Consider the following 22,957-nt stretch of genomic DNA (forward strand, 5'->3'; position numbering starts at 1 on the left):
CAACCAATGGACTCACTTTCAAGAGCTCTTCATCTCATGTTCTTGATATTTATTTATTATTGTTTGAAATAGTGTAATATTGGTAGCTTTGGTTGGCTATTTGGAAGTTTAGTTGATTGCTGAACTTGGCAAAATATTTGCAGATGTTTTGCCTCCAATTGAGAAGCCATCTTCAGTGCGCAGTTGAGGGTGTTGTCTCCTCAGGATGATAGCTTATATATCCCTTCCGGGTCTGAATAGATGTGGATTAGGTGTCATGATCTAGTTGGATGGTTCAAAACACTGAAGAGTTTAGCAGTAGAAGATTCTGATTAGCTAGCTTCAGGAGAGGTACGTTGGAAATGTTTGCTTCACTGTCCAGATCCCGAGATTACTGGTGATTCATTGATTGTTGACGTTGTTGTTTCTTTTTTCCAGAAGGGTTCAGATACCAGATCTACGTCAATGTGTTTGTTGGAAGATTCTTTTGTAGAGAACCACACTTTGAGAAATTCTTGTTCTTTTCTTGTTCTTGCTTGAGTCGAGACTCTGACTGGCATCCAGTTGAATGGTGTCCTTCTTCGTCTTCATGAGCTGATACTAGTGAGAGTGGGTCATGCTTTCAGCTCACTAGCCTGGTCTTTTACACTTTATGTACGTATTTGAAAAAACTTTTGTTATCCTCCAATCTTATTGGGTAGCTCACTTTCATATTCCATCTTTACTTTCTTCATGACTTTTTGGTTGGCTTTTGTTGATTTTTGAAAACTTCTGAATCCTCTAAATTTCCACAAATTTTTGCTCTATTATATGCTCTCCCTGTCTTTTCCCATAACACTTTTGCCACCGTGGATGCCATCTGATCCTTGGCAGGGAAAGCTTGTGCATATCTGGTGTAGTGAACCATGAAGATTAAGACATTCACCCTGGTGCTGGCATCTGGATCTATTGAGAGGAAATCTATACACACCAGGTCCAGGGGCCCTGCACTCTGCAAGTGGAACAACTGAGCGGCCCTTGTAGGCAGCGTCCTCCTACGTGTACATCAAATGCACGACTTGCAGTATTCTTCTACCTCTGGCTTCATTCAGGGCAAGTAAAACCAATCTCTGAGCAATCCATAAGTCTTTTCAACCCCTATATGTCCAGAATCATCATGAAGTGACTTCCAACACAATCCTCCGATACTTCTCAGGCAGAACCAGCTGGGAACGCTGAGGTCGGTCCAGAGATGACATGACCCGGTGTAGGATCTGGTTCCTCAACTCCAATCTGGGCTATTCTCTCAGCAGCGTATTTTGTCTTCTCTGCCTGAGCCATGTCTCCCTTTTTGACTGCTGACCAAATGGTACTGATGCTCTGGTCATCTCGCTGAGTAGCTGACATTTCCCCAGGACTCAATTTGGTAACTGGTTTGTCTTCAGAGCAGTCAGTTTACAGTAAACTTGTGGAATGGCATCATCAGAACCTCCCAATTGATCCACCACTCGATCCTGCCCTTGCCTTCCATCTGTCTTCACCATGTTGGTAAACTGGAACATGGCTTTCGCCCCCGGGTCAGAAGCAGTCTCCCACTCTTCGTCCCTGCCCAGCCCTTCATGCACATGTTGGGACAAAGCATCAGCATCAATGTTCTTACTTCTCGGCTGGTACTTAAGGCTGAAATCATAGGCAGACAACACTGCCAACCACCGACGGCCTGTGGTATCCAGTTTTGCCGAGGTCAGGATATAACTTAGGGGATTGTTGTCCATCCTCACCTCAAACTTGGCACTGTAGAGGTAGTCACTCAGCTTTTCCACCACAGCCCATTGCAACGCATAGTTTTTCTCAGAGAGCAACAGACTCCAGCTGACAAACACAACAGGTCTCAACCTGGTGCCCTGATCCTGATACAGGACACCCCTTAAGCCCTCTTTGTTGGCATCTGTATGCAGTACATACGGCAATCAGGGGTCTGCGAAAGCCAGCACAGGCACCTGGATCAGCATCTCCTTCAGCGACTGAAAGGCCTCTTCACATTTCGCATCCCACATCGGTCCAAAAGGATCCAAAGGGCTCAGAAACTCTTTATCCTCCTCTCCTTTTGTCCTCCTCCCTTTCTTCCCCAGTGGATGGTAACCACACAGAAGCTGATTTACAGGGTGACTCACTTTCACATAGTCCTTCACGAACTTCCAATAGTAACCACAGAACCCGAGGAATGAACACAGAGCGCTCACAGTCCAGGGCCTTGGCCATGTGCTCATCTATCTTAGATGGATGATAGGTACTCCAACCCATGAGACTATGTACCCAACATAGCTGATAGACATCTTTCAGAACTGGCAATTGTCCAGGGAAGGTTTTAACCCTTCAGCTTTCAGGCAGCCCAGCACCTTCATCAGCCTTGCTTCATGTTCCTCCAAGGTGGACCCAAGCACTATGAGGTCATCCAGATTTACCAATACCTTAAGCAAGTTCATATTCCCCACCAGTTTCTCCATGACCTGCTGGAAGGTTGCAGGGGCTCCTGATATGCCCTGGGGCATCCTTTTAGACAATAGACAATAGGTGCAGAAGTAGACCATTCGGCCCCTCGAGTCTGCACCGCCATTCTGAGATCATGGCTGATCATTCACTATCAATAACCAGTCCCTGCCTTGTCCCCATATCCCTTGATTCCCCTATCCATCAGATATCTATCCAGCTCCTTCTTGAAAGCATCCAGAGAATTGGCCTCCACCGTCTTCCGAGGCAGTGCATTCCACACCTCCACAACTCTCTGGGAGAAGAAGCTCTTCCTCAACTCTGTTTTAAATAACTGACCTCTTATTCTCAATCCATGCCCTCTGGTACTGGACTATCCCAACATCTGGAACATATTTCCTGCCTCAATCCTATCAAATCCTTTAATTATCTTAAACGTTTCAATCAGATCCCCTCTCAGTCTCCTCAATTCCAGCGTGTACAAGCCCAATCTCTCCAATCTCTCTGCGTAAGACAGCCCTGCCATCCCAGGAATCAACCTAGTGAATCTATGCTGCACTTCCTCAATTGCCAGAATGTCCTTCCTTAAACCTGGGGACCAAAACTGTACACAATATTCCAGGTGTGGTCTCACCAGGGCCCTGTACAAATGCAAAAGGACATCCTTGCTCTTGTATTCAATTCCCCTTGTAACAAAGGCCAACATTCCATTTGCCCTCTTTACTGCCTGTTGCACTTGCTCATTCACCTTCATTGACTGGTGAACTAGGACTCCTAGGTCTCTTTGCATTTCTCCCTTACCCAACTCGACACCGTTCAGACAATACTCTGCCCTCTTGTTCTTGCTTCCAAAGTGGATAACTTCACATTTATTCACATTTTGGACCAGAAGAATCCCAATGGACATATAAATACTGTCTTCTCTTTATCAGCCTCACTGAGGGGGATCTGGTAATATCCACTCCTCACGTCCAGCACACTAAACCACTTCACACCGCTGAGACAGGCCAGCGCACCTTCGCTCCTTGGGACCGTGTACTCTAGTCCACACACATCCGTACTTTCCTACTTTTCTTCCGGGCCGCTACTACTGGGGACGCATAGGGGCTTCTGGACAGTGATGATCCCAGCTTCCTTCAACTTACACAAATACTGCCGAAGGTCTTCCACCTCTTCAGTAGCCAGTCGCTACGACCTCTCTCTGAACAAGGTGTCCTAGGTCACCTGGATAGTGTGACGAGTGCTCTTGGAACAACCCACATCAAACTCATCAGTGGAAAAGATACCTTCCAGCTTCAAAATCTTCTCTATCAACCTCCTCTTCCAACCCACTGGTACCAAAGAGTCCCTGAAGTTGAGTGACTCAGCAGTAAACTTTCCCCCTTTGCAGAGGTTTTCTCCCCAGCTTGTCTCACCGGGTCGCCAGACATTACCATCACTGGGAAAAGATGCACCAGGGTCATCCCCCGCTTGAAGCTGACCTCTCTCTTCACAGTATTCCTGGCAATCCCTGCCATCCTGTTCGCCTATACAACTGAAGGCTTCTGCAGTTTGGGCCTCACCAGTTCCCCAGCAGGTAATGCCGACTCCTTCTTGTGGTCTTCTGGAGCGTCCACTAAGAAGGCCTCGGCCTCAGGTTTTTCAGGAAATTTGGGGGTCCCCATTACTCTCACTACTTCCACGGGCTGTAACACGATTGGCTTTTACTGGGCGAACCACACAGTCCCTCATCTAAACTCAGTATCTGGCCCAATGCAGCCATGCACTTCCTCAAAAACAGCTCAGAACACCGGGTGAACAGACAATGTTCTCAGAAAGCTCTCGCTAGTCTTCTCCTTGTATGCTCCCATTAGCCTCCTCACAACAGGAGTGTTGGTCTCCACCAGAATTAAAACACTGCCCTTCTCAAGGGGGTCCAGACAAATCAGCACTGATGTATCCAGGGCCTCAGCCACTCCCACGTCGGCCTCCGAAAACTCCAGCTTCAGTGACAAATAACCAACATATAGATAATCACCAGCACTAAGACCCTATGGCTTTAGCATAAGTACTCTATCCGTAGCGATACACTGGAGCTTGGCCCCACTGAGCCTTCAGGAATAGGGTCTTTCACTTTCGAGGGTTCCCTGGTTTATTGCTGGGAATATGTTTCCCCATGGACATCAGGCTATTCCCTCACTGGGTCTCCTTTAAGTTTCCTGATGTCTCTCTCTGCATAGATGCATAGGGCTCACTCTCAAAGGGGTTTCCTGTCATCCACACTCCCACCTGAAGTGTCCCTCTTCACCACAGTTATAACAGACAATACCAGTCGCTCCCCTTCTCATGGAACCCAGCCACCAGCAGCCCTCTGCATAGCAAGTCCCCTTAGGGGGTCTGCCTCTCTATCAGTTCCATTGTATGGCAGGGGAGGGCACACCCACTGATAACAACTGGGACATCAGTTCTCAGCTCTGCCATGATCTCCTTTACCACTCCCCGAGTTGGGCTATCTGTGGTCACTTCAATATAAGGGGCCAATATTGAGAACTGTACCCTGCTGACAGATCCCTCCTGCATCTCCGATGCATTCTCCTCCTCCTGTACTTCTCTGATCAGCTCAACAAACAAGGGAGGAGGGCACGTCTTACGAGACAGTCAGAAACACCAAAGGATCAGGTGCTGGGACTGGGTGCCCTTTGCTGTCTGGTCCATTCTTAACTGATCCACCTCAGCCACCTGAATGGCCCCTCTGCACCACAAGCAATTTAGTTGCTTCTCTAGCCGAAAGATGTAGGCAGAAAGCTTCTCCTCCCTCTCCTAACGCATGTTCTGAAACCCTGACGTGCTCCATTAGGCTTCCTGTTGTGCCAAATGCATTTTCCAGTGCCCGCATGTTAGCCGCAGCAGAGGCAAGGGGGTACTGGGACTTTACAGTTCTCACAACGTCAGCATACCTGCCCTCCCAAACTTTCAGCCAATCTCTGTATCTTTATATCAACAGAGCACAACCACTCATCTAACAACTCAGAGGTCTGCTCCACCCAAGTCTCATACTCCTCTACCGCCTTGTGGGTGGGCGTTATTCCAGAGAATATTCTTAGCTTCCAATAATTAGGACCCTCTGCCTGTGCACTGGGCCACTTATTCACCAGAGAGGTAAGGGCTGATACCAACTCAGAACTCTCACTCTTCACTGGGTGACAGAGACTAATTAGATATTTCAAATCTAACCGGTCCTTCCCCACACTCCTCAGAAATGAGAGAACACTGTCTTTGAAGTCCCCGCTTCCACCTATAGGAGACTCTACTTGCAATTCGGCCCGCTCTGCCAGAACTCTCCTCCTCCCGGAAAGTATAGACAGCCCACTCCCCCATCACCCTTACGCCAGCAATAGTCTGAACTAAAACAAAGTCTGTGCCTGCCATTTTATCAAATCTCCGCCCCACAATCGTAACTTTGCCGAAAGCTTTAACAGTACTTAAAAGTTGAATTAACAATTCATCCAGTGTACGAATATCTACCCCACTCAACATGCACACGTTAGTTACCGATAACCCTGTAGATGCGCACCACTGCTCCACCCTGGCAGCATCCATACCAACACAGACTTAAACACACAACCCACTGGTTCAATACTCGGGGCGATCACACAACATCCAACAAAATCAATCCCAGAACGATACACCCACAGTTGTAACAGTCCGGTTTGGCCGGTGGTGTTATTCTAGGGAAGACTGTCTCTGGCCCATCAAACATGTGGAATCTGAGGTGCAAAACCTCTTGTTTGTGTGGATGCTGTGCGATCTGTTCTCCCACTACAAATCAGTAGTACAAAATAACAGACAGTACACCATATGCAGTTAAGTGATTTAGCTTTATAATTCTTAATTTGACTAAAGGGTTAGTAAAGAAAAATAAAAAGAAAAGGGCCCATTTTAATGAAACAGTCTAATGTGTGCATTGGAGCTCACAGTTTCCCTTTCGTTGGTCCAACATCGATTTCACCTGGGCTTCATCGACTCCTGGCCCACTCCAAGTCAGCTCCGTTTGCTGTCTATGACCTCCCCTTTCTTGTGACTTCTTTCTTCATCTCTCGCCAAACCAAGAGACCAATCACCTCACTCTTAGGTGAACACTCCCTTCACTGGACGATGCACATTCCAAAGCCCCTGTTATTTCTAGTCATAACCCAAACACTGATGCTGCAGAAAAACCATTACATTAGGGCTTTACACATAAAAATCTTCAGTCAGAAGTGCTGAGTAGATGATCCAGCTACACCTCCTCCAGAAGTCCCCAGCATCCCAGATGTCAGTATGCAGCCAATCTGATTCACTCCAGGTAATATCAAGAAGTGGCTGAAAGCATCGGATACTGCAAAGGCTGTGGGCCCAGACAAAATCCTGGCAATAGTCCTGAAGACTTGTGCTCCAGAACTTGCCGTGCCACTAGCCAAGCTGTTCCAGTACAGCTACTAGACCAGGTCAAAGGCTAGGAGTCCTGTGGCGTGTAACTCACCTCCTGACTCCCCATAGCCTTTCCACTGTCCACAGGGCTCCATCACCACACAAGAAGCCTGACACCATCCCGTACAAGGCAGCCACTTGATTGGTACCCCTTCCACAAGCATCCAATTCCTCCACCATCAACGAACAGTTTCAGCAGGGTGTACTATCTACAACATGCTCTACAACAACACAAGAAGTTCCTAAGGCAGTACCTTCCAGACCCAAGACCACTACCATCTAGGACAAGAGCAGCAGATACCTGGGAACACCAGCACTTGGAATTCCCCCTCCAAGTCACTCACCATCCTGACTTGGAAACATATTGCCATTCCTCCATTGTCGCTCCCTCCCTAACAGCACTGTGGGCATACCTACACCTCAGGGACTGCAGCAGTTCAAGAAGGCAGCTCGTCACCACCTCCTCAAGGGCAACTAAGGATAGGCAATAAATGCTGGCTTAGCTGGTGCAGTTGCCATTACTAGGGAGAAAGTGCTTGGGAAACTTTGTAGACAAGTCATCTGGACCAAATGGACTACACCCCAGGTTCTGAAAGATGTACCTGAAGAGATTATGGAGGCATTAGTAATGATCTTTCCAGACTAACTATATTCTGGCATGGTTCCAGAGGGCTGAAAAATTGCATATATCATTCCAGATTCAAGAAGGAAGGGAGGCAGAAGAAAGGAAATGATAGGTCAGTTAGCCTGACTGTAATGGTTGGGAGGATGTTGGAGTCGATTGTTAAGGATGAGGTTTCAGAGTATTGGAAGCAGATGGTAAAATAAGCCAAAGTTAGTATGGTTTTCCTAAGGGGAAATCTTGCCTGACAAATCTGTTAGAATGCTTTGAAGATCTGCTTGGCTGTTGTGTTTTATTATTTATTGTTGCGTTTGTTATGTTATGATTGCACTTGCCCCTGGGAAACACTGTCTCATTCTGCCTTGCAGAGCTGATGTATGGTTGGAATGACAATAAAGTTTTTTGAATCTTGAATCCTGAAATAACAAGCTGGGTAAACCTTGTAAAATACCTTTCCAAAGTCGAGACAGACAATCTTCATTGCCTTATCTTCACCAATTTTCCTTGTAACTTCCTCAAAGAAAAGTATAAGATTGGTTAGACATGCTGACAATTCTTAATCAGTCCATAGCTATCCAAATACTTGTATATCTAGTCCCTCAATATACCTTCTAATAACTTTCCCACTACTGATGCCAAGCTCACTGAGCTACAATTTCTTTTTTAAAAAAGGAGCCTTTTTATAATTAGCTATTCTCCAATCCTCCAGTACCTCACCTGCTGCTAAATATCTCTGCTAGCACCACTGCAAATTCCACATTTGCCTCTCATAGGGTCTGAGGAAACACCTTGTCAGGCCCTGGGAATTTATCCACAGCTATTTACCTCAAGATGCCAAACACATCCTCCCCTGCAATCTATATAGGGTCCATGACCTCACTGCTGCTTTGTCTCTCTTCTAAGAATTCTATCTGTCTCCCAAGTAAATGCAGCACAAAAAAAACATTTAAGCTATCCCCCATCTCTCTTGGCTCCATGCAAAGACCATAAAACATAGGAACAGGATTTGGACATTTGATCCATCAAGTCTGCTCTGCCATTCAATCATGGCCAATCTTTTTTTCCCCTCCTCAGCCCGCTCCCCAACCTTCTCCCAGTAGCCTTTGATGCCATGTCCAATCAAGAACCTATCAAGATCTGCCTTAAATACATTCAATAACCTGGCCTTTACAGCTGTCTGTGGTAATAAATTCCACAAAGTCACCACCCTCTGGCTAAAGAAATTTCTCTGCATCTCTGTTTTAACTGGGTGCCCCTCCATCCTGAGGCTGTGCCCTTTTGTCCTAGACTCCCCCATCATGGCAAACATTCTTTCCAAATCTACTGTCTAGGCCTTTCAACATTTGAAAGGTTTCAATGAGATTCCCCCCCCCCACCCCACCCACCACATCCTTCTAAATTCCAGCATGTACACACCCAAAACTATCAAACGTTCCTTGTATGATATTTCATTCCCGGAATCATCCTTGTGAACCTCCTCTAAACCCTCTCCATTGCTAGCACATCTCTTTCAAAATGAGGAGTCTAAAACTATTCACTCAAGGTGAGGCCTCACCAGTGCCTTATAAAGCCTCAGCATCACATCCCTGCTTTTGTATTCTAGACCTCTTGAAATGAACTTTAACATGGCATTTGCCTTCCTCACCACTGACTCATCCTGCAAGTTGACCTTTAGGGTGTTCTGCACAAAGACTCCTAAGTCACCCTGCCTCTCAGATTTTTGGATTTTCTCCATGCATTTTCCAACATTGTATTTCATTTGCTACTTGCACATTCTCCTAATCTGTCTAAGTCCTTCTGCAGTCTATCTATTCTTCAACACTACTTGCCCCTGTACTAATCTTAGTATCATCTGCAACCTTGGGAATAAAGCCATGCATTCCATCATCTAAGTCATTGATATACAACATAAAAAGAAGCAGTTCCAATACCAACCCTTGCGGAACATGATTCGTCACTGGCAAACAACCAGAAAAGGATTCTTTTACTCTCACATGCTGCCTTCTACCAATTAGTCAATACTGTAACCATGCCAGTAACTTTCCAGTAATACCATGGACTCTTGACTTGGTAAGCAGCCTCATGTGTGGCACTTTGTTAAAGGCCATCTGAAAGTCCAAATATACAACATCCACTACATCCCCTTTATCTATCCTACATGTAATCTCCTCAATGAATTCCAACAGTTTCATCAGGCAAGATTTTCCCTTAAGGAAACCATGCTGACTTTGTCCTATTTTGTCCTATATCACCAAAGATCACCATTCTGATCATTCAGCGGACTAATTCCTTGCAATCCTTTTGCTTTTGATATTTCTGAAGAAGCCATTAGGATTAATCTTTACCTTGTCTGCTAGGGCAACCTCATGCCACCTTTTAGCCCTTCTAAAGGTCATGCACCTTTGGAGAAGGAATAAAAGCGTGGACTATTTATCTTTAAGTGGGTAGAAAATTCAAAAATCCAAAGTAGAAAAGGACTTGAAGTCCTCGTGCAAGATTCCCTCAAAGTTAACTTGCAGGAAGGCAAATGTAATGTAAACATTCATTTCAAGAGAACTAGAATATAAAAGCAAGGATGTAGTGTTGAGGTTTTGAGATTTTATATGGCACTGGTGAGTCCCTACTTTGTGTATTATGAGCTGTCTTGAGCCCCTTATTGAAGAAAGGATGTGCTGACATTTGAGAGGGTTCAGAGAAGGTTCACAAAATTAATTCCAGCATTGAATGGCTTGTCATATGAATAGGGTTTGATGGCTCTGGGCCTGTATTCACTAGAGTTCAGTAGAATGAGAGGTGACCTCATTGAAACCTATCAAATGGTGAAAGGCTTTGATTGAGTGGATGTTTGCTATGGTGGGGGAGGCTAAGACCAGAGAACTCAGCCTTAGAATCGAGCAGTATTCTTTTAGAATGGAGATGAGGGGGAATTTCTTTAGCCAGAAAGTGGTGAATCACTGGAATTTGTTGCCACAGGCTGCTGTGGAAGCCAAGCAAGGGATATGGGGGGGGGGGGCACACAGGAGGTTGGGGCTGAGAGGAAAAATGATCAGCCATGATGAAATGGCAGACCAGACTTGATGGGCCTAATGGCTAAACTCTGTTCCTATATCTTATGGTCTTATTTTCTTGTGTTTATGTGTCTTCCACAGTGAAGACTGACAAAATGCTTATTCAGTTTATCCGCCATTTCTGACCACCATTACTTACTCAACAGCACCATTTTCTGGTAGTCCAATATCTACTCTCATCTCTATTTTAGTCATTATACATCTGAAAAAAAAAACTTTTGGTATTCTCTTTTATATTATTGGCTAGTTATCTTTGTAATTCATCTTTTTGCTCCTTATGGCTTTGTTTATTGCCTTCTGTTTTTTTTAAAGCTTTCCAATATAACAATTTCCCATTAATTTTTGTTGTATTATATGCCCTCTCTTTTGCTTTAATGTTTTTTTTTACTTCTCCCCCACGGTAATGTCATCCTGCCTTTAGAATTGTGGTGAACTATGTGCCTGTCTGGACACGCCCCCTGCTGAATGCTCCTGTGGCTCCTCCCACAGGCCCCTGTATAAAGGCGATCTGAGGCTTGACGCTCGGCCTCAGTCTCCAGGACATAGTATGATGAACACTCACTCCTGGTTCCTTCTTCCAGTCAATAAAATTGACCCGTTTTGCGTCCGGACCGGTTGGATTTGGACCCTCAAGACCCTGACGCAGCTCTCGCTTTTGAACACTGGCTTGCATGCTTCCAATCGTACTTGGAGGAGGTTTGTGCAACTGAACCCGCCGTTATGCACAGAATCCTACTCTCGAGGGTCACCCCCAAAGTTTACTCCATTATCCGGGACCTGCCAACCTACGAAGGGGCACTGGACGCCCTCAAAAGACAGTACCTGCGGCCGGTGAACACCATCTACGCAAGACATCATTTAGCTACCCGGCAACAGCGGCCTGGCGAATCGTGCGCTGAGTTTCTCCGAGCACTACAGACGCTCGTCCGAGCTTGTGACTGCAAGATGCTCACGGCAGAACAGCATGCGGAGCTGCTAGTGCGAGACGCCTTTGTGACGGGACTGAGGTCAGCGTACATGCGCCAGCGGCTGCTGGAAAACGCTGATCTGACCTTAAGCTCGGCAATGGAGACGGCCAACGCTCTGGAAGCTGCGCTGCACTACGCCGACGCTGTCCGGTCACGCGATTCCCCACCGGTTCCGTGGACGCCTCAGACCCCGCCACCGCTGGCTCCCGCGAGCGAAATCACCGCTGCCAGTCGCGATTCCACGAGCTCCCCGAACCCAACCACAGCGGCAGCCCGTCAGATGCCTGTGCTTTGTTCTTTCTGTGGCCATAAAAAACACCCTCGACAACGCTGTCCAGCGCGAGAAGCGACCTGCTCCATCTGCTGCACCTGCGGGTTCTTCACCCCCCCCCCTTTGTTTGAAAGAGTCCCCATGTGGCGAAGTTTCTTACAAGTCAAGTCTATCAGGTGGTCGAATCTGTCACTGCAATCTACGTAGCACGGGCTGTGATCGCATGGATGCCGATGACATTGGTGATTGCACAGGGGACGGAGGTTGCGCTTGTTCCTGCCCACTAGGCGCCGGTGATCCCTCACGCATGTGCGAGGCGCCTGGTATAAATGCGTACGAAACGCCCGGTATATGTGTCGTGAGGAGTCTGTGTAGGGCCTGGTGAGCACGGTGTCACCTCTGGTGCAGGGTTCATAGCTACCGGAGAGTCTTCAGGGTAGTGGTCTGCTGCACCTGCGGGCGTCAGGTCGCGGATGGAGACCGTGTCCTCCCGCCCATCAGGTAAGACCACGTAAGCATACTGGGGGTTCGCATGTAGGAGGTGAACCCTCTCTACCAGCGGGGAGTATTTATTGCTCCTCACATGTTTCCGGAGCAGCACTGGCCCCGGGGACGTCAGCCAAACTGGTAGGGTGGTCCCAGTGACAGACTTCCTGGGAAAAGAGAATAGGCGTTCGTGAGGGGTGGCATTGGTGGACGTACATAACAGAGAGCGGATAGAGTGCAGTGCCTCAGGGAGGACCTCCTGCCATCGAGAGACCAGCAACCCTTTTGACTTAAGGGCTAAAAGTGTGGCCTTCCACACTGTGGCATTCTCCCGCTCCACCTGGCCATTACCCCGGGGATTATAACTCGTGGTCCAACTGGTAGCAATGCCCCTAGCTAGCAAGTACTGGCGCAGCTCCTCACTCATAAAGGAGGACCCTCTATCGCTGTGGATATAGCAAGAATACTATTTCTTTGAGATTTATAAATCTTGTGCCTTCTGAATTGTTCCCAGAAACTCCAGCCGTTGCTGTTCTGCAATCATCCCTACTAAGGTTCTGTTCCAATCAAGTTTGGCCAGCTCTTCTCTCATGGCTCTATAATTCCTTTTATTCCACTGTAAGCGTGATACATCTGACTTCAGCTTTTCTTTCTCAAATTGCCAAGTGAATTCTATTCTATTCTGATCACTGGCTCCTGAGTGTCCCCTTACTCTAAACTCCCTAATCAAATCTGGTTTACTGCACAGCACCCAATACAGAATAGCTTTTCCCCCATTGGGCTCAACTACAATCTGCTCTAGAAAACCATCTCTTAAGCGTTCTTCAAATTCTCTTGAGGATCCAACACCAACCTGGTTATCCCAATCTACCTGCATATTGAAATCCCCCACTACTGTGTTATCATTGCCCTTTTGGCATGTGTTTTCCATTTCCCACTGTAATTTGCACCTCACATCCTGGCTACTGTTCAGAGGCCTGCATACAACTTCCATCAGGATCTTTTTACCCTTGCAGTTTCTTAGCTCTTTCTGCAAGGATCTTACATCTTCTGATCTTATGTCATCTCTTTCCAAGGATTTGACTTCATATTTTGCCAACAGAGCCACCCCGCCCCCTCTGCCTGTCCTTTTAATATAATGTGTATCCTTGGATATTAAGCTCCCAACTATGATCTTCATTCAGCCATGACTCAGTGATGTACACAAAGTCATACCTACCAATCTGTAGCTCGACAGGATCATTTACCTTATTCCATATACTGCTTGCATTTGAATACAGAATGGCATCTTCAGTCCTGTATTCATTACACTGCAACTCACCCTAGTGACTGCAATTTTACCCTATCATCTGCTTGTCCTTCCTGACAGATTTCACTTGTTTCCCAACTGTCCCATCCTGAACCCTATCACTCTGATTCCCATGCCCCTACCAAATTAGTTTAAACCATCGTCAACAGCTCCACTAAACATGTCTGCAAGGATATTGGTCCCCCTCGGGTTCAGGTGTAATCTGTCCTTTCTGTACTGGTCATTGCTTCTCCAGAAGAGATCCCAATGATCCAGAAATCTGAAGCCTTGTCTCCTGCACCAGTTCCTCAGCCATACATGGGCAAATGGTTCTAAAAGATGGGAATTTAGCTGAGCATGTACAAATTGGGCTGATGTTCCTGTTTCTATAATTTTTCACTCTGCCATTTCAATAATTCATTTAGTCTAATCCCACTCTCTATTTAATCCTCAACACTGCTGCTTCTCACATACTGACACCTGATCCCCAACCAGCTGGCAGCAGGAAGATGTCCTCTAAACATCTGAAAAAATAGTCAACATCTCAAAGGGACTGCTAGTGCAGGCTTGGACTTTATTGTGTAGGAGTTGAGGGGTGACCTCTTCAAAATGTATAAAATCCTGGAGCATGAGCTACAAGGAGAGGTTGGACAATAATAATAACCACTGGAATGTTGAGGGACAGATATGTGACCAGTTAAGGAAATGTGTAAATATAATAGGGTTGTTGTCATGGGGGATTTCAACTTCCCTAACATAAACTGGGGCTTTCTTAGTGTAAAGGGTTTAGATGGGACTGAATTTGTTAAGTGTATCCAGTAAAGTTTCTAGAATCAATATGTGCATGGTCCAATAGGAGGAGGGGTCGATTAATAAGCCTAGCTAGGAGACTGACCTTTCAGTGGGGAAACAGTTAGGGAAAAGTGACCACAACTCCTTATCTTTCAGCATAGTTATAGATAAGGATAGGGATGGTCCTGTGAGAGTGTTTTAAATTGGAGTAGAGCAAATTACGAGGGCATAAGGCAGTAACTAAGAAACCTTAATTGAGAACACCTTTTCTCTGGCAAGTCCATATGTGGAAGGTGTTTAAAAATCAATTGCACAGAGTACAGAAAATGTATGTTCCAGGTAGAAGGAAGGACAGGGATAGAAAGATGAGAACCTTGGATGTCCAGAGAGGTGATGAATTTAGTCAAGAAAAAACAAAAGTATGTTAAGCTTTGGACGTTAAGATTGAACTAAAGTGCATGAGGAGTATGAAGAAACCAGTAAAGAACTAAAGAAGGGAATTAGGAAATCCAGGAGACACCATGAAAATTCCTTGGCAAATAGGATTAGGGTGAATCCCAAGGCATTCTGTACATCCACCAAGAGTAAAAGGATAACTAGGAAGAGGGTGGGACCACTCAGGGATAAAGGGGGGAACATTTGCTTGGATGCAGAGAGTGAGTAAGTACTTCTATGAGTACTTTGCTTCAGTATTTACCAAGGAAAAGGATATAGAGGACCAGGGAATAGCATTGAGTGTATAAATTCAGTTGTAGTGGTCACGTCTCTGGTACCGAGACTGGACCCTCAGCTCAGAAAGCAAGGAGGGAAAAGAGGAGAGCACTAGTGATAGGGGATTCGATAGTTAGGGGGATAGATAAGAGGTTCTGTGGGAGAGATCGAGAATCCCGGATGTTCTGTTGCCTCCCTGGTGCCAGGGTCCACGATATCTTGGATAGAGTTCTCAGTATTCTCAGGAGGGAAGGTGAGCAGCCAGATGTTGTGGTCCATGTAGGGAGCAATGATGTGGATAGGAAGGAGGAGGAGATCCTACAAAGAGAGTTTAGGGAGTTAAGTGCAAAGTTGAAGGAAGGAATCTCCAGGGCTGCAATCTCAGGATTGCTACCCGTACCACTTGCTAGTGAGGCTAGAAATAGGAAGATAATGTAGCTAAATACGTGACTAAGGAGATGATACAGGAGGACTTCATGTTTCTGGACAATTGGGCTTTGTTCCAGGGAAGGTGGGACCTGTTCCGACAGGACGGTTTGCACCTGAACTGGACGGTTACTAACATCCTTGCGGGTAGATTTGCCTTTAATCCTGGCAGGAACATGCTAACTCTGCACTGTCAAGATTTCACCTTTGAAGGCCTTCCATGAATACATCCTTGTCAGAAAACAACTTATCCCAATCCACTCTTCCTAGATCCTTTCTCATTTTCACAAAATTGGTCCTTCTCCAATTTAGAACCTCAACTCAAAGACCAGACCAAACCTTATCCATAATTAACTTGAAACTAATGACATTATGGTCACTGGACCCAAAATGTTCACCTACATATACTTCTGTTATCTGACCTGTCTGGTTCTCTAATAGGAGATCAAGTATTGCATCCTCTCTCGTAGGTACCTCTATATATTGATATATATATATATAGGATCTTCTGTTTGGCAATGAAATAGATCAGGTAACGGAGGTATGTGTTGGGGAACACTTTGGGTCCAGTGATCACAATGCCATTAGTTTCAATATAATTATGGAGGAGGATAGGACTGGACCCAGGGTTGAGATTTTTGATTGGAGAAAGGCTAACTTTGAGGAGATGTGAAAGGATTTAGAAGGAGTGGATTGGGACAATTTGTTTTATGGGAAGGATGTAATAGAGAAAATGGCAGTTTTTTAAAGGTGAACTTTTGAGGGTACAGAATCTTTATGTTCCTGTTAGGTTGAAAGGAAAGGTTAAAAGTTCGAGAGAGCCATGGTTTTCAAGGGATATTGGAAACTTGGGTTAGGAAAAAGAGAGATATCTACAATAAATATAGGCAGCATGGAGTAATTGAGGTGCTCAAGGAATATAAAGAATGTAAGAAGAATCTTAAGAAAGAAATTAGAAAAGCTAAAAGAAGATACAAGGTTGCTTTGGCAAGTAAGGTGAAAATAAATCTGAAGGGTTTCTGCAGTTATATTAATAGCAAAGGGATAGTGAGGGATAAAATTGGTCCCTTAGAGAATCAGAGTGGACAGCTATGTGTGGAGCCGAAAGAGAGGGGGGAGATTTTGAACAATTTCTTTTCTTCGGTATTCACTAAGGAGAAGGATATTGAATTGTGTAAGGTAAGGGAAACAAGTAGGGAAGTTATGGAAACTATGACAATTAAAGAGGAGGAAGTACTGGCGCTTTTAAGGAATATAAAAGTGGATGAATCTCCAGGTACTGACAGGATATTCCCTAGGACCTTGAGGGAGGTTAGTGTAGAAATAGCAGGGGCTCTGACAGAAATATTTCAAATGTCATTAGAAACGGGGATGGTGCCTGAGGATTTGTGTATCGCTCATGTGGTTCCATTGTTTAAATAGGGTTCTAAGAGTAGACCTAGCAATTATAGGCCTGTCAGTGGTGGGTAAATTAATGGAAAGTATTCTTAGAGATGGTATATATTCTTTGGAGCGTAGAAGGTTGAGGGGGGACGATAGAGGTATTTAAAATTATGAGGGGGATAGATAGAGTTGATGTGGATGTCTTTCCACTGAGAGTAGGGGAGATTCAAACAAGAGGACATGAGTTGAGAGTTAGGGGGCAAAAGTTTAAGGGTAACATGAGGGGGAACTTCTTTACTCAGAGAGTGGTAGCTGTGTGGAATGAGCTTCCAGTAGAAGTGGTAGAGGCAGGTTCGGTATTGTCATTTAAAGTAAAATCCGATAGGTATATGGACAGGAAAGGAATGGAGGTTTATGGATTGAGTGTGGGTCAGTGGGACTAGGTGAGAGTAAGCGTTCCACATGGACTAGAAGGGCTGAGATGTCCTGTTTCCATGCTGTAATTGTTATATGTTTATATGTATGGTCATGCACTTTAGTACGAAGAATAAAAGTGTGGACTATTTTCTAAGCGGGGAGCGAATTCAGAATTCGAAGGGATGGGTAGGGCCACTATGATCCAGTACATAATACTCCAAGTGTAGTCTGACCAATACCTTGTAAAACCTCAACATTACATCCTTGTTTTTATATTCTAGTCCTCTGATAATGAATGCTAACATTGCATTTGCCTTCCTTATGACTGATTCAACTTGCAACCTTTAGGGAATCCTGCACGAGCACTCCCAAGTCTCTTTACTCTAGGATGACACAAAGTTTGGGGATGTTGTGGATATTGTGAAGGGCTGTCAGAGGTTACAGTGGGACATTGATAGGATGCAAAACTGGGATGAGAAGTGGCAAATGGGAGTTCAACCCAGATAAGTGTGAGGTGGTTCATTTTCTTAGGTCAAATATGATGGCAAGTATAGTATTAATGGAAAAGACTCATGGCAGTGTGGAGGATTAGAGGGATCTTGGGGTCTGTCCATAGAACACTCAAAGCTGCTGTGCAGGTTGACTCTGAGGTTAAGAAGGCATACATTGGCCTTCAATTGTGAGATTGAGTTGAGGAGCTGAGAGGTAATGTTTCAGCTATATAGGACCCTGGTCAGACCCCACTTGGAGTATTGTGCTCAGTTCTGGTCACCTCACTACAGGAAGGATGTGAAAACTATAGAAAGGGTGCAGAGGAGATTTACAAGGATGTTACCTGGATTGGGGAGCATGCCTTATAAGAATAGGTTGAGTGAACTTGGCCTTTCCTCCTTGGAGCAATGGAAGATGAGAGGTAACCTGATAGAGGTGTATAAGATTACGAGAGTCAATGATCATGTGGATAGTCAGAGGCTTTTTCCCAGGGCTGATATGGCTAACAAAAGAGGGCACAGTTTTAAGTTGCTTGGAAGTAGGTACAGAGGAGATGACAGGGGTAAGTTTTTCTATGCAATGTGTATGTGGAACGGGCTGCCAGCAATGGTGGTGGAGGCAGATACAATAGTGTCTTTTAAGAGACTCCTGGATAGGTACATGGAGCTTAGAAAAATAGAGGGCTATGGGTAACCCTAGGTAATTTGTAAGGTAAGTACATGTTCGACACAGCTTTGTGGAGCAAAGGGCCTGTATTGTGCTGTATGTTTTCTATGTTTCTTTCTATATTTTCTGGATTTCTAAATTTGCTCTCCATGAATGGCCTAATTCTACTCCCATGTTTTATGGTCTTGTGTCTGTCTCTTCAATGATCTCAGTTCATTTTTCTTTGCCTTCTAGGCCAGAGACCGTAGACTTTTTGGTGATCTGGATGGAGTCAAACACTATGGTAACACAGCTAAATACCTCAACATCGCAGCAACTGTTCTCACCCTCCTTCTGTGTCTTCTTATGATTATATTAGCATTTCTTGGAGCTTTTTCTGTGAGACGTTATTATGGGTAGAAACAGCCTGTGGGGCAGTGTGGGGAGAGGTCATCGTATAACATAGACTGCTTCAGCATTTTAAATCTTGGACTGCTGTTCTGTCTTGTGTTAATGCTAAGCTAGTTCTAAAGAATATTGTAATGCAGGACTAATCATAGAGCACAAAATGTGCAATAAAAATGACAATGAATACATTTTTTGTTTGTTTTGAAACATTGTGGAGCTCTAACAGGCCATTACTTGCCTGCCTGTCTTCAATTGTCATCCAGTTCAAGTTCAAGTTTATAGTTGTCACCGACACATATACACAGAGTATAATGCCATGAACATCAGCAGCAGCACAGGACAAATGCAAGCTAACAAACTTAAATTAAAATAAATTATACTCTTGCTAATCTCGTTAAAAATTACAGAACTAACTGCACCTGTTCTTTCAGAAGACCAGAATTTCGAATCAAATCAACATCATAAAATGTAGGAACAGAATTAGGCCATTTGGCCCATTGAGTCTGCTCTGTCTGTTGCATGCGGCGACTGGAAGTGGACCCAAGTGCAGGACACCAACACGTAGGTAGCATTAACAGAAGTGTGTTTATTAATAGTTGCAAAAAAAGCCGGGGAGCGAGGGTTAGATGCTTACGCAGATGTGACTGTTGGACAATAAACAGGAGGAGCTTGGACACGGAGCCTGGACTTGGACTGGGACACGGGGCCTGGACTTGGACTCAGACACGGGGCCTGGTCTTGGACTTGGACTCAGACACGAAACCTGGTCTTGGACTCGGATGCGGAGCCTGGACTTGGACTTGGACATGGAGCTGGGACTTGGTCTTGAACATGAAGCCTGAATTTCCACTTGGACATGGCATGACAAAACCAACCAACAACAAATAATTCGTATCTTGATTCAGAGGAGCGGAAAACAGCTGGCAATACTCAGCTGGACACGAGACGACAAAACCAAACAAGGACAGGCAATGCGTATCTTGGCTCAGAGTAGCAGCAAACAGCCAGTAATACTCAGCTGGACACCAAAGCACCTCAGAGTCCACCCTTCTCGGTGGCCCAGAACGTACATTACTGTGCTGGCCGAGGTGATGGTCCAGCCCTGAGTAGATGTAAGCCGAATTTTTTATGCTGCCGGATCGGATGAAGATTGGGTGCCTTAATCAAGGAGCCAGGTAAAACATGGGGAAAAGGAAATTAACAGAAATGAGGAGTCAACGGACTGGACCATGACACTTCCATTCATTCATGGCTGATTCTTTCTTCACTTCCTCAGCCACACTCCCCAACCCTCTCCCCATAACTTTTGATGCCATGTCCAATCAAGAACCTATCCAGCTCTGCCTTAAATACACCCAATGGCCTGGCATCCACAGCTGTCTGTGGTAATAAATTCCACAAATTCACCACTCTCTGACTAAGGAAATCTGTTTTAAATATACACTCTTGTCCTAGACTCTCTCACCATGGTAAATATCCTTTTCACATCTACTCTGTCTCGACCTTTCAACACTTGAAAGGTTTCAGTGAGATCCCCCTCCCCCATTCTTCTAAATTCCAGCAGGTACAGACCCAAAGCTGTCAAACATTCCTCGTATTAGAACTGTTTCATTCCAGAAATCAACCTTGTGAACCTCCTCTGAACCCTCTCTAATGCCAGCACATCTTTTCTTAGATGAGGAGCACAAAACCAGTACCTTATAAAGCCTCAGCATCACATATTCTAGACCATGTAAAATGAATGCTAACATTACATTTGCCTTTCTCACTGCCAACTCAATCTCAAAAAGCCATACTGGCTCTCCCTAATTAGGCCATGGGTTTCCAAATGCTCAGATACTCTATCCTTAAGAATATTCTCCAACAATTTCCTACACCTGACATGAGATTCATCGGTCTATAGTTCTCAGCATTTTCCCTTGTTCCCTTCTTAAATGGAGGTACAAAATTAGCCACTCACCAATCCTCTAGGACCCTGGTGGCTAGAGAGGACACAAAGATACTGGTCAAAGTTCCAGCAATCTCATCTCCTGCTTCCATCAATAACCTGGGGTAAATCCTATCAGGACTGTGGACACCCACCTTAATACTCATTAGAAGGCCCAATACTTCCTCCTCCTTGACCTCTAAATGCCCTAACATGTCTATACACTCAGAACTGATTTTGTGGTCCTCCATATCCTTTTCTTTGTTAAATACTGAAGCAAGTACTCATTAAGTACCTCACTCACATTCTTCACATCCAAGCAAATATTTCCCCCTTTATCTTTGAGTGGTCCCACTGTCTCACTGGTTATCCTCTTGCTCTTGATGTATTAATAGAATGTTTTGAGATTCGCTTTAATCCTTCTTGCCAAGGACTCTTCATGGCCCCTCCTATCTTTGCTAATTCCCTTCTTTATTTCTTTTCTGGCTTCTTTATACTTCTCATGTGTTTCACTTGATCCTTTCTGAATCTTTACAAGCATTAATTTCTATGACTTCTGTTAATGCTCCTCTTCCCCTTCTTACCCCATCCCTTATTTATTTATTTATCTACTCATTTATTTATCTATTTATCTATCTATTTATTTATCTATTTATTTATTTATTTATTATTCCTCCCCATTTTTTTCCTCTCTTTTCTCTCTCTGCCCCTCTCACAATCACTCCTTGCCTGTTCTCTATCTCCCTCTGGTGCTCCCCTCCCCCTTTCTTTCTCCCTAGGCCTCCTGTCCCATGATCCTTTCCCTTCTCCAGCTGTGTATCCCTTTTGCCAATCAACTTTCCAGCTCTTAGCTTGATCCCTCCCCTCCTGTCTTCTCCTATCATTTCGGATTTCCCCCTCCCCCTCCCACTTCCAAATCTCTTATTATCTTTTCTTTCAGTTAGTCCTGACGAAGCGTCTCGGCCTGAAACATCGACTGTACTTCTCCCTGTAGATGCTGCCTGGTCTGTTGCATTCCACTAGCATTTTGTGTGTGAAGCTTCACATACTTTTCCTTCTTTTTCTTGACTAAATTCATCACTTCTCTGGACATCCAAGGTTCTCTTATCTATCCATCCCATCCTTCCTTCTAACTTTCCTGTTTTCTGTGCAATTGACTTTTAAACATGGTCCACATACCTGATGTGGACTTGCCCAATAAAAAGTCTTACCGATTAACTCTACTTAGTTCCTGCCTCATGAACTCAGTATTTGCCCTACTCCAATTTAAAGCTCTTTCACAAGGACCATACCTATCTTTATCTAAACTATCCCCAAAGATAAGGAGTTGTGATCACTGTTCCCTATCTGTACATCCACTGAAAGGTCAGTCACCTGGCCAGGCTCTTTACCAAACACCAGGTCCAGTACGACGGCTCCTCTTGTTTGACCACCCACATAGTGACTTTAGAAACCTTCCTGGATACACATACCAAATTCTGCCCCATTTTCAGCCTCCTGAATGATTCTCAGTACATTCAACTCCAGCTCCAGCTCCTTGACCTGGTCAGCCAGGAGCTGAGGTTTGGTGCACTTCCTACAGATGTAGTCATCAGGGAAACCATCAGGTATCCTCAATTCCCACATCTGATAGGAGGAACATTCCATCCTTTAAATAAAGGCTTGCCTCTTCTAAACAGTGCCTCTGCCTGTTCACTCCAAAGTCTGTTAAGCCAAAGCCTTTCCACTCTATCAATGACACTCTCAAAAAATGGCCGCCCCTCTTGAGCCTACTCTCCTTTTATTTGCAGCTGATTTTAGGCATCTGATGCTGACACTTACTGTGCCTGTGCAGCTGAAAAAGACCTATCTCACTCCCAATGTGTTCCTTTTGTACTCACTCCCAACTTCAAGAGGGCTCTGACACCGACACTCACAAACCTGTGTTTTCCCAGTTTACCTGAATATTGAAGTTCCCTATGATCACTGTTACATTGCCTTTTCTATCTCACATTTTGACAACAAATCTGAGACTTGTACCCTATTCCCATCAGGGTCTTTTTACAATGATTATACCGGGACTAGGGGGCTGGAGTATTTGTGGAAACTGAACAGACTGGGATTGTTTTCCTTGGAGCATAGGAGTCTGAAAGGTGACTTTATAAAATCATAAGTGG

The 22,957-nt window shown here is 44.9% G+C and overlaps 1 protein-coding gene across 1 annotated transcript in view; it reads left to right on the forward strand.

Annotated features, from left to right (window-relative positions):
• Nucleotides 1–19,044, forward strand: part of LOC132396462 (dispanin subfamily A member 2b-like) — a 33,890-nt gene extending 14,846 nt beyond the window's left edge. The window contains exon 2 of the mRNA XM_059974006.1: nucleotides 18,722–19,044. Within this exon, the coding sequence (XP_059829989.1) occupies nucleotides 18,722–18,886 (165 nt within the window). The 3' untranslated portion in view covers nucleotides 18,887–19,044. The remainder of the gene's footprint in view (nucleotides 1–18,721) is intronic.
• The last annotated feature ends 3,913 nt before the right edge of the window (nucleotides 19,045–22,957 follow it).

The sequence above is a fragment of the Hypanus sabinus genome, chromosome 7 (assembly GCF_030144855.1).
Source record: "Hypanus sabinus isolate sHypSab1 chromosome 7, sHypSab1.hap1, whole genome shotgun sequence".
NCBI classification, from domain to species: domain Eukaryota; kingdom Metazoa; phylum Chordata; class Chondrichthyes; order Myliobatiformes; family Dasyatidae; genus Hypanus; species Hypanus sabinus.